Source organism: Perca flavescens, chromosome 4, assembly GCF_004354835.1.
Source record: "Perca flavescens isolate YP-PL-M2 chromosome 4, PFLA_1.0, whole genome shotgun sequence".
NCBI lineage: Eukaryota > Metazoa > Chordata > Actinopteri > Perciformes > Percidae > Perca > Perca flavescens.
Genome location: NC_041334.1, coordinates 24,308,928 through 24,325,079, shown reverse-complemented (window position 1 = coordinate 24,325,079; position 16,152 = coordinate 24,308,928). Strand labels below are relative to the sequence as shown.

The following is a 16,152-nucleotide window of genomic DNA, read 5'->3' as shown; positions in this document are numbered from 1 at the left end:
CAATATTATCACTCATTTTTTAATTACTATAACACTATTAATCAGCTACATAACATGCCATTAGATAATAATGACCCAAATAATTTGTTAGTGATGAATACATATTCATTGTTATTATTAATATGTTGTAAATCAACAATAAATTGCTGTACCTCTTCTGACATAGGGAGGGCCTTCACATCTCCTAGTATGAGCTGGTAGATCTGACAGGAAACATAACAAAATGAGCAACGGAATTGTCATTGTTGTCCAACATTTGGAATTATGTAATTGTTTCAAAAGATCACCTTCTGGTAATAAATGACAAGAATAAGTAATGTGTTGTTTTTTTTAAACAAAGTTCAGCTTACCAGATATAAATCCCACAACCGCAAACACTATGGTGAAAAACACACCAAGAACAAATGGAATCATGAGTGCTGGAAATGCAACACAAAAATTGTTAAACAATAACAATTATAAGCTTGAAATATACCAAACTAAAATAGGCAGGCTTGTTGATAAATTAGATCATTGGAAATGTACATTGTCCAAATAAAATCGAAATCAGGGGTTCTCAAACGTATTACTCAAAGGTCCGGATCTGATTTTCATCCAAGGTCAGTCTGGAACAATTAATCAACTCACTTATAGCTTTTAAGCAACACACATTCAAGTTGAGTACTCAGGTTTCCTGGTCAACCTTTGTACCAGTATCAAAACCAACAATTCAATACCTTTTTAGGTAGCCTACTTTCTCTTTGTAATAACAAAAAAATAATTTCAGTTGTAAAAATAAGACAAAACCTATTTACCTTATTTTCATTTTGTTATTTATTTAGAACATTTTAAACACCACACAAAATAAAACCCCTCCCTATTTGCCTCTCCTCTCTCAAACCTGTCCCTTCAACCTCTAGCCTGTCAGTCTGAATCCAGGGCATACAGAACGCTGTTGTCTCAGAGGAAGAGTCACGGGGTGTAGCCTAACCTGCGGCCCCTTTCGGCCGTTAATATAATATAGCCATGCTTTGGGCTAGCCATTATATTATATTGCTGTGGAGCTTTAACGGTCCGGACTTTGAGAAGCCCTGATCTAAATTATGTAGCATTTAAGAACTTAAATTATACTTTATGTCTACTTACAACAAAAGGGTCTATAGAGTGCTGTTCCCCATCCCAGGCCAAAGCAAATCGAATAAAAATGGTAATATTTGTCTGAAATGTTCAGAAGCATAGATTAAAATTAAGAAATATCTTCTAAATAAATGTGTTGTGTGCCATTCCTATAATGTAGGCTACATACAGTGTTGGTAAAAGTCCACTTCCATATTCCTGAAAAAGAAACTATATTATTATTTCTTGGTAGAGAGTGGTCTATTGATAGATACAGAAAGCGATATATAGTAAAGTATATAGTAATATAGGTCTATATAGGTTGAATGGATTAACATTACCCCATGGTGAAAGACCCTGAGACCGAGGAACACAGGTATACACACAATGTATGTTCAGCTGCAGGTGAATTCTCCAGGTAGGCGTAGCAACAACTGAATCATCAAACAGAAAAAGGTGCCACTTCCTGAGGTCAAACTACTCTGCCAAGTATTGTGCACAGACAGAAGGAAAGTCCCAAATGAGAAGGTTTTACTTTCACATTTGTATGAATTTGTTTTGTAACGTTATGTTGTAACGCTGTTACAGTCTTGAAGTGCAGGGTGGTTCGAGGCTAAATGACAATTGTTCAGTCACGTAGCCTATTTAATGAAAGAGTTTGACATCTAGATGAAAAACATTTTTCTTTGGCATTGAGTCAGTTATGCCAGTAAACACTGTACAGACATTACCGATGTAAACAAAGAAAATAAACACATTAATATATGTTTTTTAAATAGTGTCAGTCCATGTAGTTAAGCAAAAATGCTACCTCTTTGGTCCGTCTATGGTTCCAGCTTGCTTTTATGCATTTATATACATTTTAAATGGAATATTTATTGGGTTCAAAAAGACAGAAAGAGACATCTAGGCTCTAGTAGCTCATGACGGGTATTTTCCTGACATTTCAAAGACTACACATTTAATCAATTTATCCGAAAATATTCGACAGTTAATTAATTGTGAAAATAATCGTTTCTTTTGCAGCAACATAATCACAAATTGTGCCTTTAGTAAATAACATGCACTTTGTCTCGTGGGTTTAGATCATAGACTGTTAGTATTTAGTCTATGGTTTAGATGTAGTTTTATTGTAAAGTCTCTAGATGGCAGTGCTGTATTGGAATCTTCAGTAATTTAATGCATCACGTACAAGCCCGCGCAGTGCATTCTGGTAATTGAAGTCAATAAGCAGCTGCAGTACGTATTCGTTGAGATACTGACATCACACTCAAAACTACATTTCCCTTCCCACTGACACCGATTTGAATGTGGTGCAGGAGTAGCTTTTTCCAATCGATGATCTCAACTGAAGTTTCCTCTGTCAGCTTCGTGAAGAGGTGGAAGAAACTCCTCGAGAATGACAAAAGTATCGCCCAGGTTCAGCATCGTTGAAGTTTGCGGCGGGAAAAGGCAAAGGGAACTTAATGCCGTTTAAGTCCCAACTATGCGGTTCAAACAAAGACGGCAGTGATTTTTGGTCTTGGTGGTTTTCTGCACTGCCCCTGCTAGCCAGGGTTGGGTCCCGTTACAGTTGGGAGTCGGCGGCTCACCAAGATGTCTGTGGAGGAGCAGGAATATCCCGAAGCGGTACTGGTGACAGAGGCCGGGCCGCAGTGGCTTCGAGTCGAGGTCGAGCGTCTTACCAGGGAGCTCCGTGAGACCACCCATGAGAAAATCCAGGCGGCTGAGTACGGGCTGGCGGTGCTGGAGGAGAAACAGCAGCTCAAGCAGCGATTTGACGAGTTGGAGACCGAGTACGAGACGGTCCGACAGGAGCTGGATCAGCTGAAGGAGGTAACCGGAGGTCATAGCCACGCAGCCAGACACTCGAGGGTCGTTGTAACGTTAACCGAATGTTAATTGTATCGGTATGTGAACACATGGCATTTAAATAAGCAAATATCGATGTTATCAGCACGTTAAGATTTTGGTGCATCAACGGTCAGCTGTTTACAAACTGATTTGTGATACGTGTCACGCAGACCCACACAGTCTGTAATCAGAACCATAAATTAACAGTAGCTACTTTTTGGTCGCTTGCCCGTACTTGCTCTTCTTGGTATGTAAGGTTGACGCCTGCAAATCAGACATCTGCAGCTGCAGCAGTATGTTAAATTTAGATGCCTATGTGGCCAACCTGCTCTTAGTTTATTTGCTTTAAAAGTAACAGGAAGGGTCAGGCTCGTTTCAGACGTGTTCATCAGTTTAAAGTGAATCTTGAGAAACCTAATATCCCTCCATGGTATTTTTAAAACTCCCCTATCCTGATTTCCTTATTATGTATCCTGCTTTTTGGAACCCACAACTACAGTAGGGCTGTGCTCGATTAAAGAAAATCCTAGTCGACTAACACTCATTAAATTGCATCGACTTGATTTAGTTTGATTTAATCGACAGATTTGTAAATCTGAGTTAATCCGCAAAGAGTCATGCAAAAGCAACACTTTAATTATTGTGTTTACCAGAGATGTGCTCGTATGTTTCTTGGAAATAAGTCATTCAGCATGAAAAAAGCATCAAACATGACTAATCGACTAAAGAAATCTAAGTTGACTAAGACCAAAACAACCGTTTAGTTGAATAATCGACTAAGAGAAGCAGCCCTAAACTACAGTGATAGACTGGTTTCCCTGAATTTCTCCTACATCTTTTTGGGATTTGTTACTGGGCTCAGGTAAAGCATGCAGTCAGCTGCCCGAGACTGGTTTTACCCAACAAGTTTTAAGTTTATTTCATGTGTATAGCACTTTAAAATGCAAACAAGTTTAGCACCAAAGTGCTTCAGAAAGACAGACATACTGTATATGTATACAAGCATAAAGATATGTGCATACATGTTGTGGAAATAAAACAAGATTAAAAATAGAAGCAAGTTTAAACACAATCTAAACCCAGGGAATCGGACAAAAACGGGTAAAACAAAAAAGCCAGAGAATAAAAGTGAGTCTTAAAAGCATCAATAGACTCTGTCTAATGGCCTCTGGCAGGCCATTCCAGAGCCAAGGAGCCCCTACAGAAAAGCCTTAAAATGTTATGACTTTATGCCAAATGTCTTTTCGCATTCATTATGACTCCAAAGACTTTTTTTCTTAGTGTGAACATGGTAGCCCGTCACATCACCCATTGATCTCCGTTATTGTCATTGGAGCCCAAAATTGCAAAATTAGAGAATGAGGAAGAGCCGATGTAAACCTGGGACGGGAAAAGCAGCGACCACCACAGCTGAATGTGAGAGACCCATTCAGACACCTGTCATTCAAGCAAACATGGCACAAAACATGCATTTTGTCCTAATAAACCAATGATTTTTGAAATTTCCACGACTTTACTGTATTTATCTTTACTGTATTTCAAGAGAGACGTTGGGATTTTCCCTTCTATTCATTATACTCAGTCTTGCAGCCAGTTTTAACAACCCTTTAGAGGAACTGCATCCTACAGTAAGGCACTTCCACATTCACTTCAACATTCAGCAGTTGTGGTCGCCACTTGTTATCGACTATGCCTCCTTCGCTTACTCTTTAGTAATTTAGTGTATTTTGATAGATTTTTTTTATTGCGTGGTGTTTCACTGTTAGCCAGAAAGCCACAAATGCATAATATTGTGTACAGATAACCGCTCAGAATAGTAAACAAGTTAATGGGCTCAGATAGAAGATTGAAGTTTACTTGTGCTGTAAAGAAAAACAAGCGTTACTACACATTATTAAATTCATATTGATAGAGTCCAATTTTTAATAAGAGCTGCAACTAATGATTATTTTTATTAGTAGGCTAATTAATCAGCGCTTTTTAATGTTTGATCTATGAAATGACTCAAAATAGTAAAAAAAAAAAGGCCGGTTATAAATTCCCACAGCCCAAGGTCATGTATTCAGGTTGCTTGTTTTACTCAACCAACAGTCGAAACCTTAAATATAATCCTGTACTGTCACATATGACAAAAAGCATCAAATCCTCCCATTGAAGAAGCTGCAACCAGGGAATGTTTGGCATTTAATTGACATCCATCCATCCATCCATCCATTCACTCCCTAAGGAGGCGCCCAGGGGGCATCCTTACCAGATGCCCGAACCACCTCACCAACTGGCTCCTTTTGACGCAAATTGACAGATTGACTTATTGGTACAACTGTTTTCTAATTATAAATTATACCCCCAGACTCGCTTGAGTCCTTACTGTATAAGTTCCAATGACTTATTCTCAGTTGTGTGTGTTGATGGTGATTTTTGCCTACATTACGGAAGTCATCATGGCATAGACCACAGTCCAATCACTAAGTGACTCGTTGTAGTCATCGTCTTGGTATCTCATGATTCTGACTATTACTTCTCTTTTTAGAGTATGTCACTGATTTAGGAGAACTTAAGGAATCCTCTGTCAGCATCCACTGTGCTTCAGGCTACAGATCGAATCCTATTATGACTGACCACTGCTTGTCACACATATCTGTTTGTTTGACTGGAAACTGTTGAGGAAGAAAATGAGGGGTTAGATGCTGGTGGGAAGGAGAACTACAGATCTGTGGTGGGTTTCAGGACTTTCTTAGACAGTAGTTGTTACATCAACAGTTTGGCTCAGTGTCCCTGCTTTTTGGCTGGATGTCTACAAGCCTCTAAGTCAGGTGGCTTTGGGAATAATGTCAACATGTTCATCCTATTTAAACTATTGTTCTGATTCAGCACTGTTAACTTAAGCCTGTACACCTTTCTTGGTATCCAGCCATTATTGCATTCACAACCCCACTAGGGGTCACCTCCATTAGACCCCGCCTTGCCCACCTCTCTGCTCTGGAAACGCCTTTATTGGAGCAGAGAGGTTAGGTTAGGTTACTTTATTGGTACCCATAGGTAAACTAGTTTTACAGTCTAAGAGGCAGGACATCCTTAAAACTTTGTAGACCACAACATAACATACAACACACAAAACATTAAAACATATAAAACAGGTAATGAAACTCTCATAATGAGAGTAAGGGCTTTTCAATGTGTCACCAAGCATTCTATGAAGTTTTTATGTGGTTATTGTGGTCCAAAGTGACTGAATATGCCCAAAATGCAGCAGCATTTCAGACAAATTGCAAAGCCATTTCTTGGTTTATTTTCATTATATTGCAGTCATTTTTAGAAACTGTACCTTTTTTAGTAGGATCGAAATTGATTAAAGAAGTAACTGATGATCACAATGTGTGATTAGGTTTAAAGATCCCATGACATGGTGCTCTTTGGATGCTTTTATATAGGCCTTAGTGGTCCCCTAATACTGTATCTGAAGTCTCTTTCCCTAAATTTAGCCATGGTACAGAATTACAGCCACTAGAGCCAGTCCCACAATGAGCTTTCCTTAGGATGTGCCATTTCTGTGTCTGTAGCTATTGAGTAGGAGAGGGGGAGGGGGGGGGGGCAAGGTGGAGGGGCAGGTTGGGCCTTGACCAACTGCCATTTTGCTCGTTTGAAAGCCATGATGTCTGTCTCTCATGGGTGGGCCAAATTCTCTGGGTGGGCAAAGCAGAGAAAGGAGAGGTAACCTTGCTCCTTATGACCTCATAAGGAGAAGATTCCAGATTGGCCCATCTGAGCTTTCATTTTCTCAAAGGCAGAGCAGGATACCCAGGGCTCGGTTTACACCTATCACCATTTCTAGCCACTGGGGGACCATAGGCAGGCCGGGGAATGCATATTAATGTTAAAAAACCTCATAAAGTGAAATGTTCATGCCATGGGACCTTTTTAATACGAATAAAAATGTAACTTTTAGTAAATGTTTTTGCCCTGAATTAATATGTAAGGGAGTGCTGCTCACACCCAGGGTGTGTACAGTTAAAAACAACTATGTAAATCAAATGGTAAAGGTTGGGTCACTGTAGGAAATGTAAGACTTTTGACCCCACTGTCTAAAAAAAATTGGGGCATTTACAAAATTGGGGGGCACTTAAAAAAAAAAAAAAAGGAGTGCATAAAGTTGCTGTTTTTTTAAGTTAAATGAGTCCAGATTTAAATGCATACTTAGTAATCACCACCTTTTGCCAACATGACTAAATCAAATGCCTACTGCAGTGGCAAATCGGGCATAAATGTCTGCAGCACAGCTTTTTATTGAAATGTAATACATTTAGATATTTTCAATGTTTAACTGTATGTGGTTGTCTTAACTCAGATTTCCAAGACAGACCAAACTGAATGAGAGGTTTTTGTTCCCTTGACGATTGGACAACTGCAGCCTCCAGCTGGGTCCAGCTTGTCATGATGTGACCATGACAAATTCCAATACGTGCAGTTTAAATGTAATTAATTAGTGCTTGCGTGCAATAATCTCATTGCATGCTCTGTTAATGTGTAATATGAACCTCATGACATAAAACCAAAATGCAGCAGCAACATTACTTGTGAGTGGATGGTCTTCTGTAACACAAAAGGCAAACAGACAGCCAGTAATACATTCAGTGAATGACAGGCCCTTGGTATTTTCGAATAAACACTGTGTAAGATAAGCCTTATCTATTGCCAGTGGTGGTTATTGTGGCCATACTTGTGGTTCTGTGTGCGTGGTTTAAAACAGCCCGGCTATTAATCCTCGAACAAAGTAGTTTCTTCTGATGTTTATTCTTTCTCTCTGTCCCAAGGCCTTTGGACAAGCCTACTCAGCCCACAGGAAGGTGGCAGCAGATGGAGAAAGCAGGGAAGAGTCACTGATCCTGGAGTCTGCCAGCAAGGAGGCTCTCTACCAGCAGAAGGTCCTAGACTTGCAGAATGATCTCCGACACGCCAAAGCCTCCCTCACCAGTGTACAAGCTGAAAATGATCGCCTGTCGTCCATTGCCCTGGAGATGAGAGAGGTGATCGTTTAATTATACAAATATTAAAAAGCAGATTTACAATATTAATTTTGTGCTCATTTTAAATAAAATCTTATTTCAGTCATGCTGGTCCTAATTTATAAAGAATATAAAATAAATCTCATAAGCTGTTAAACTGTACAGAGGTGATTAAGTTTATGAACCCATTTTATTTATTTAGTTAGCCTAATAGCTGGTTTGATTTGCATTGAGAGATGATTTTATGGAAAGTACCCCATGCCAATCTCTAGTATGGTGAAGGGTATGTGATGATGTGGGGTTATTTTAATTCCAAAGGACAAGGGAACTTTAACAGGATGCATAGTATTATCCTGGATCCATGAAATAACTGGCCTTAAAAAAATAATCTAATATAAAAAAATAAAAATCTGCCTGCCTCTATGGGAATTTAACATAGGGGTGTGTATACTTATGCCCCCTGTATTTTAAGGAAGAACATTTATTTATTTACGATATACATTATTCATTCACAAAGAAAATTGGTGTCCTTAAAGGTTGGATTTTTCCTAATTTCTTTTATTAAGTCATTAAGATACATTTCCAAAAGATGATTTTTTTTTTTTTATTCCTCTTTTTAGTCAACTTTAGCATGGGTTCATAAACTTATGAGCACCACTGTACCACACTGTCTTGATTAAGTCAGTACTGTATGTGTCGATTAAAACTGGACCTTACCGAGTTGATATTTCTTTTGTTTACTTCTAATATGATAAGCTGCAATTGCTCCCTCGACGTTGTTGACACACAGACCAACCGTTACGCCTGTGGTGTGTTTTTATACTAGCCTTTTGTGTTGTCAAACTGGAACTATTTCTCCTGAATCAAATGTAAATTTTTTGTAAGTGCTAAAATCGGGATTAGTTTTTCTCACTGCTGTAAATGGGAGCCTTAAACTTTGAATCAAATAGCCTATGTGTTTGAAATGGTATTCATCTGTTACAATCAATAGTATGAAAGGGAAGGTTGGTAAAGATATCTGAAGTTGAGACTGACATGGAGACAGACCATCACTAGTCAGGGTGGGTTGTGAGCAAGTAGAAGTTTGTGCATGTTGTGGAGGATTGCCGTGAAACCAGCAGGAAAGATGATGTAATGGTCTACTGTGAGTGACACAAAGGATGTCCTCCGCCGGGGCTCTCTGTCACATGGATTGGTAAGTGGACCATGTCCTCCTTCCGTCATTACAGCCGCCTGCCAAAGTCTTGCCCCTGTGGTATGTGAAACCTGCTGATCCTCATTTCACTTGACCAGACACTTGCAAGGATGTAGTTTGCACTACCTGGGTAATTTTTTATTTATTTATTTTTTTACTCAAAGGTGGTCAGCATTTATTTTTTAGTTAGAGTTTATTGTCATGCAGCCTCCCATAACATGTCCTCTCTTTTCCACTCTCCTCCTGTGTGCAGAATTGCGAGCTGGCAGAGCTGCAGCGAGGTCAGCTGCGTGATGACATGAGAGAGTGCAAGGTGCGGGAGGCTCGTCTGCTGCAGGACTACAGCGAGCTGGAGGAGGAGAACATCTCTCTTCAGAAACAAGTCTCAGTGCTGAGACAGAACCAGGTGAGACTAAGAAGAAGGAACACGATACTCTGTTTGTTACACGTCTTGAACTGGGTAAAAATCATAGAAAAATAGCCATTTATTTTTCTTTTTTATGACTAACTACATTATTGTTTTTTTGTTTTAATATAACCACATATTTAAAATATATAAAGTTTTTTTTTCATGCTCACTGGACAATATTATGATCATTTTGGACAATATTAGGCACTTTGGCATAATGAAAGTCAATTGACTAAAATTAACCATTTTATTCACGTCTTTGACCATCTGCTAAGGTGGAATTTGAAGGTCTAAAGCACGAGATCAGCCGTGTGGAGGAGGACTCCCAGTGCCTACACAGCCAGCTGGAGGAAGCCATGCGTCTGAAAGAAATCGCCGAGCGACAGCTGACGGAGGCCTTAGAAACGATTAAAACCGAGCGTGAGCAGAAGGCCACTCTTCGCAAGGAGCTCTCCCACTATATGACCATCGGCGGCTCCGTGTACAGCAGCTCTTTCAATATCTCCATCGACAACCTAAAACTCCACGATGATCCCTCCGCCATCACCGAGCCCGACAACGACGATCTAATCCGAGGCTTTGAAAACGGCTTGACCAAGACAGGCGAAGGTGATGAGGACTACAGACAGGCAGTGAACAAGAGAGGGGGGGCTTTCCAGCCAGCTCCGAGTCTGGTGGACGACCTGCTGAGTGAGCTCAACATCTCTGAGATCCAGAAACTCAAACAACAGCTTGCGCAGGTATGAAGTCCATGAGATGCCCTTTGACTATCGGCACCATTACTGGTGGAATTACTGCACTGTGTTGCCCGATCCCATGATTTGAACACATTCACTCAAAGTACAGTCAACTTTCAGCTAAAACATCACACACATGCACAGAAATATTGTCTTTGATTGTTTGTTTGAGTAGATTCATCTCTGGCCTTTTTTAGTTTACTCCCTCTGCTCTCTGAAGGTCCATACAGGCACATCCAGCTATCATGACTTTACCTAAACAAATCCTTATGGTGACAAAACAAAATTATTATTATTTTATATGTGTAATACAACAACATCTTCATTTATCACAGATATTTATATAAAATAAACTTTTGGTTGAGCTTTAGTGCAAAGCCTCAAATATTCTTTTTCCATTTTAACATTAGTGGCCATCACTCTTTAATTGTGTGTTCAAGTGATTCAGTTTTTTTAAATCAGATTTAGACCACTTCCGTATGTGGTCTTGAATCCGACCCAGGTCAGATTTTTTTCACACTGGAATCTGATATAGGCCACATTACAAGGTAATGTGAACAGCCAAAAAAAAAATTGTATCTGAGCAAAAAAAAAAAATCAGAATTAAGCATTAATACTTGTGGTGTGAACGTAGCCTTAGTTTGTCCATGTCAAAACGGCAAAAATATATGATTTGCTAGTTCAAAATGTTGCTGCACAAGATTACTATGTACGCTCGACCTAGTCAGAGCTTTAAAGGTCACCATTAAGTGCTCACAGTGTAAATACATGGTTATTGATCATCTATGGCCATATGACTTGCATATGCATTTTTACATAGATATTTGGGGATATTTGATGAAATCAATTTTGTTGAATTTGAAGACGGACACTGTACTGGCTTAGATGTAGAGGGGCAAGTTGAGAAGAACAAAATGTGCATTTTTCCAGCTAGCTAAATGGCTTTTGCTCCGTTTTAGATTTTTTAAACTGACTGAAAATGCATTTGTTTTTATGTTCATGTTTAGGTGGAGCGGGAGAAAATGGCCCTGATCAACTCTCTCCAGGAGAACCAGAAGCACCTGGAACAGGCCTATGGGACTGTGTCCGAGCAAAAGGAAACGGTCAACAGGCTGACTGAGAACCTCGCTGCAATGAGGAAACTTCAGGCCAGTAAGGAGCGCCAGTCTGCCCTCGACAGTGAAAAGGACAGGGACAGCCATGATGATGGAGACTACTACGAGCTGGACATTAATGGACCCGAGATTCTGCAGTGTAAATACACGGTGGCGGTGTCTGAAGCTGGAGAGTTGAGGCAGGAGCTGAAGACTCTGAGGTCACAGTACGAGGAGTGTCGAACTCAGTACGAACATGAGCGAGCGCGGCTGGACAGCGACGTCCAGGAGTTGAGGTCAAAGTTGGCGTCCCTGGAGAAGATTAGCCAAGCAGATCAAGCAGAGGTGGCTCGTCTGGAGAAGGAGCTCCGTCTGGTCAGCGAGGCTGCAGGAGAATCACTCGGCAGCCTTAATGTGGCCCAGGACGAGCTCATAGCTTTCAGTGAAGAGCTCGCCAACCTTTACAACCATGTGTGTATGTGCAACAATGAGACCCCTAACCGTGTCATGCTCGACTACTATAAGGAAGGCAAGGCCACAGTAAGAAGGGGGCATGAAGAGAAGGAGCACCAGTCTTCCATACTTCTCACCAACGGGCTGATCACTGAGACTGAACAGGAAAATTCCCACGGCGCCACACCTACCCCTGCCCGAGAGCCGCGGCCAGAACCCATGAACGTCTATAACCTCGTAGCCATCATCAGAGACCAGATCCGCCACCTGCAGCAGGCAGTGGACCGCACCACAGAGCTGTCACGTCAGAGACTTGCCAATCTAGAGCTGGGCACAGTGGCAGACAAGGACAAAGATGCTTGCATGGAAGAGATCCTCAAATTGAAGTCCCTGCTCAGCACCAAAAGGGAACAGATTGCCACACTCAGAGCTGTGCTCAAGGCCAATAAACAGGTCAGAAGACCACTTTGTGTGTGTGTGTGTGTGTGTTTGTGTGTGCATGCGTGCCTGCTGTGTATGTTTCTCAGAGGAAGGATGTTCATTGTTTCTCAAACTGACAAGTACAACAGAAAGGGATAATAGTCTTAGCTATCTAAAAATAAATACTGAGTTTAGACTTAACGAAAGTGAATGAATGAATGAATGAATGAATGAATAATGAATGAATAGTTATATAAGATCTTATTCCCTTTTTAGACAGCTGAGGTTGCTCTGGCCAACCTGAAGAGTAAGTATAACAGCGAGAAGGCTATGGTGACTGAGACGATAACGAAGCTCCGCAATGAACTCAAGGCTCTGAAAGAGGATGCCGCTACATTCTCCTCTCTTCGAGCCATGTTTGCTACAAGGTATGATTATACATAATCACTGGCTTATATCTTATCCCTGACACACACAAAATTTACAATCATGTGGCACCTTGGTGGCCATCACACCATAATGCACGACAACTATTGTACTGTATCTGTTACAGGAAACATTACAAAAAGTACCAAAAGAGCAATGATATTTCTTTATATCGTGCTAATTCTGCCTGTTTTCAGCATCTTTTCCCAACGATGAATAATTCAAAACTTTAGCGATTATTCTGCACAAGTATTTTATGTCCGTGTCTATGTTCGTGAGAGACACAAAGCATTGTGGGAACAGTCTGATGTAATACTTGTGTGAGTGAGCTAGCAGAGACCTCCCATCTGGAAAATGCTGTCTGGGTAATGGAGAAAACATGTGACTGCAGCAGTAGTTCAGGGCAAATTGCTCCACCTGCTGGAAATAATGTTTGTCTCTTGTTTCTCTTCCCCTCTCGTGCTCTTTTCTCCACATGTCCCCTCTCTTACGCTCAGGTGCGACGAGTACGTGACCCAGCTGGATGACATGCAGAGGCAGCTGGTTGCTGCTGAAGATGAGAAGAAGACCCTGAACTCTCTGTTGCGTATGGCCATCCAGCAGAAACTGGCTTTAACTCAGCGCCTGGAGGACTTGGAGTTTGACCATGAGCAGGCACGCCGCAACAGTGCCACAGCAATGGGAGGCAAGGGCAAAACAAAGGCCAAGGGAGCCTCTTCCAACCATCATGTAAGTCAGAAGCTGTTCTGCAGAACCAACTCTGAGCCACAAAGCATCAGCGGAGGCCCTGGGTTCTGCTGCAAGGCTATATGTGGCCTTTTTAAACTACTAGATCTATATTTTTTGAAGATTTGTATTTCTCTCAGGCTTTGTATACACTCATTTTTCTAACACTAAGCTGTCTTTTGGGAGCCATTATAACTATAACCCAATACATGGCATACTAGTATTAATACTACTTAATACTTTTGTACTGGTAACAGTACATGGTTGTTGTCACACTGTTAGACTGGTTGAGCAGAACCACTCCTTTCTTTTGTCTTCATGGTACAATTAATATACAGAATATAGTTTTAGTTGGCAACAAGGAAGGCACAGATCTCCTGAACATGGAGTACTATAAGTCCTATTTTCCATGTGATATTTCTATCATTATTTGGCCTGAAAATCACATAAAATTGGAAACCTGGGTGCTAATTTTAAATCAACTTAGACAGTGTTTCCTGTAGGATTTGTTTTAGCAGTGAGGACAGGTCCAGTCCGAAATCCGAAATGTGCCGAGGGGGGGGGGCCGCCGTGTTCAAATCAACATAGAGGAAACACTGGTACATTTGCTTTGAGGCTGCATCCCTTTTCAAATTCGCTGTGATAAATCTAAGCTGTTATAATTTGTCATGGAAAGTACCAAGCTTTCATCCATGTTTGAGTTCTGTGACATGTTAGTGTGCCAGTGAGTTATTTTTTTGGGAGGTGGTCGCAATGAGGAGGATGACACACAATCAACAAAACATGATGTGAAGAAGTGTTTAGAAATTCTAGCCTGAAAACCATTTCTGAAGAGTTGGCCACAAGAGGTTTTATTATACAATTCTTTTCTTCTTTTTTTTTTTTTTTTTAATAACATTTGATTTTATTTACAGTTTACATTTGTCAGCAAATATTTAATCTACCTCTTATTTCTCTTAAAACATTAATTTAAATGTAATCTCAGTTCGTAATACAGATTTCTTTTTCTCTTACTGGTCTGAAACAGCTAGTGATATATTGATAACAAATACATGATGGTACCACTGTGAATTTCATGAAAGTTGAATACCAAACAAAAACTCTCAACGATGTTCAGTTTTTACTTCAATAGTCATGTTTTTCTTTAACACAGAAGATGCTATTCCCTATTTTCTGTATCAAATACATTCTGAATTCTGAATACTTATGTCAGCATAACAGTCACTCATTATTGAAGCCTGCATGAACAACACACCTCAGTCTTCTGCTTTCTGCTTCAATCTAACTTTCCTAATGGCTATTTTCATTATTAAACTTCATCTCAGTAATTCAGTGTAAATTGAAATTTCAACAATCAATCAACAATCAATTTAATGTGATCTTTCTTCTGTTTTTATCTTTCCATTTGCAGTAAATCTATCATGCCAAGACTGCTTAAGGAGGTCCGTGTCCCTGGTTCCTTCACTCTCTAATCATGGTCCAAATCATGCTGTCGCTAACACAAGAACATATCCAACAGTATTTGCCAAGGGTCTTGTTTTAGAGTGCCAAATCCAGTATGTAAAATATTGTCGAACATTTTGACTGCAGAAAGAATGACTCATCGCATCAGCTGCCCACTGCAGTCCTTGAGTCTTCCAACAATATGCACCACTATTATTATTGAACCAGAGAAAGAATCAAGATGGGTGTTTTTCTGATTACTCATCCAGAGTTATTTGCCAAGGGTTCCTTTTTTTCTAGAAATCATTATTGTTTCAAATTATGTCCTTTTTTTTGAATGACTGCAGAAAGAATGACTCATCGCATCAGCTGCCCACTGCAGTCCTTGAGTCTTCCAACAATATGCACCACTATTATTATTGAACCAGAGAAAGAATCAAGATGGGTGTTTTTCTGATTACTCATTGCCTGTGTTACCTTGACTGTGCACTTTTTGTTTTACTTATTTGCTCTTAGGTGATTCCCGTTTCTTTCTAGAAATCATACTAATTGTTTCAAGTATAATACAATGTTTTTAGCAGATGTGCATGTTTATCTACCAGATTCTATGTGACAATTTCTAGGGATTCAACATATGTTGTATCCCTATTTATTTCATAGGAACAGAAATTATGTGGTAATTCTTTTAAAACGAGAATTTTAAACTGCCTGGTTGAAATCTAACACAAGAGACTAATACACTTTTCTGCCTTAGTTGTTTTCCTTTGGGCCTTTTAATGTATAGGTGCCTTTCTGACAGTCCATGGAAACACTTCCTGTTTAGCTCATAAAACAATAATGCAATATATTATTTTCACTATATGGTCCTGCAACTACAGAGCTTCAGTTTCAGGGTCTTACTACATTTTGTGGAAATGGGCGCCTCCTTTTTAGACATGGCAGAGCTGTTACAAATTCATCTATGCTAGTTATAACTAAGGAAAAGTATTAATGCAAAACTTTTTATTTAAGGATTTCTAAGTTAAGGTCAGATGTTAATAGTATTCATAAACTTCACTCATGGAGTTTTTTTTTTATGTAATTGTTTTAATACAACTTTTTGTAAACCTAAGTCCTAAAATCTGCAAACAACAAGCTTTCAGTGCCATTTTGTATTTTGTTTATTAAAGTGCAATTTGCAAACATGGCAAGAAAAAACTACTAAATGTTTATGCTATGTAAAAAAAATATATATATATTGTACACATTGTTGCTCATACTTTGTCCTAATTGATTTTATTTGTTTTTACTATTACTG

At 39.7% G+C, this 16,152-nt stretch overlaps 1 protein-coding gene across 1 annotated transcript; it reads left to right on the top strand.

The window, feature by feature from the left end:
* Positions 1-2,386: 2,386 nt before the first annotated feature.
* On the top strand, positions 2,387-15,091 carry LOC114554577 (protein bicaudal D homolog 2). Its single transcript, XM_028576501.1, has 8 exons — positions 2,387-2,931; positions 7,761-7,973; positions 9,401-9,553; positions 9,832-10,296; positions 11,301-12,293; positions 12,537-12,688; positions 13,184-13,415; positions 14,824-15,091. The coding sequence occupies exons 1-8, from the start codon at positions 2,692-2,694 to the stop codon at positions 14,824-14,826; spliced, it is 2,451 nt and encodes an 816-aa protein (XP_028432302.1). The 5' UTR covers positions 2,387-2,691; the 3' UTR covers positions 14,827-15,091.
* The last annotated feature ends 1,061 nt before the right edge of the window (positions 15,092-16,152 follow it).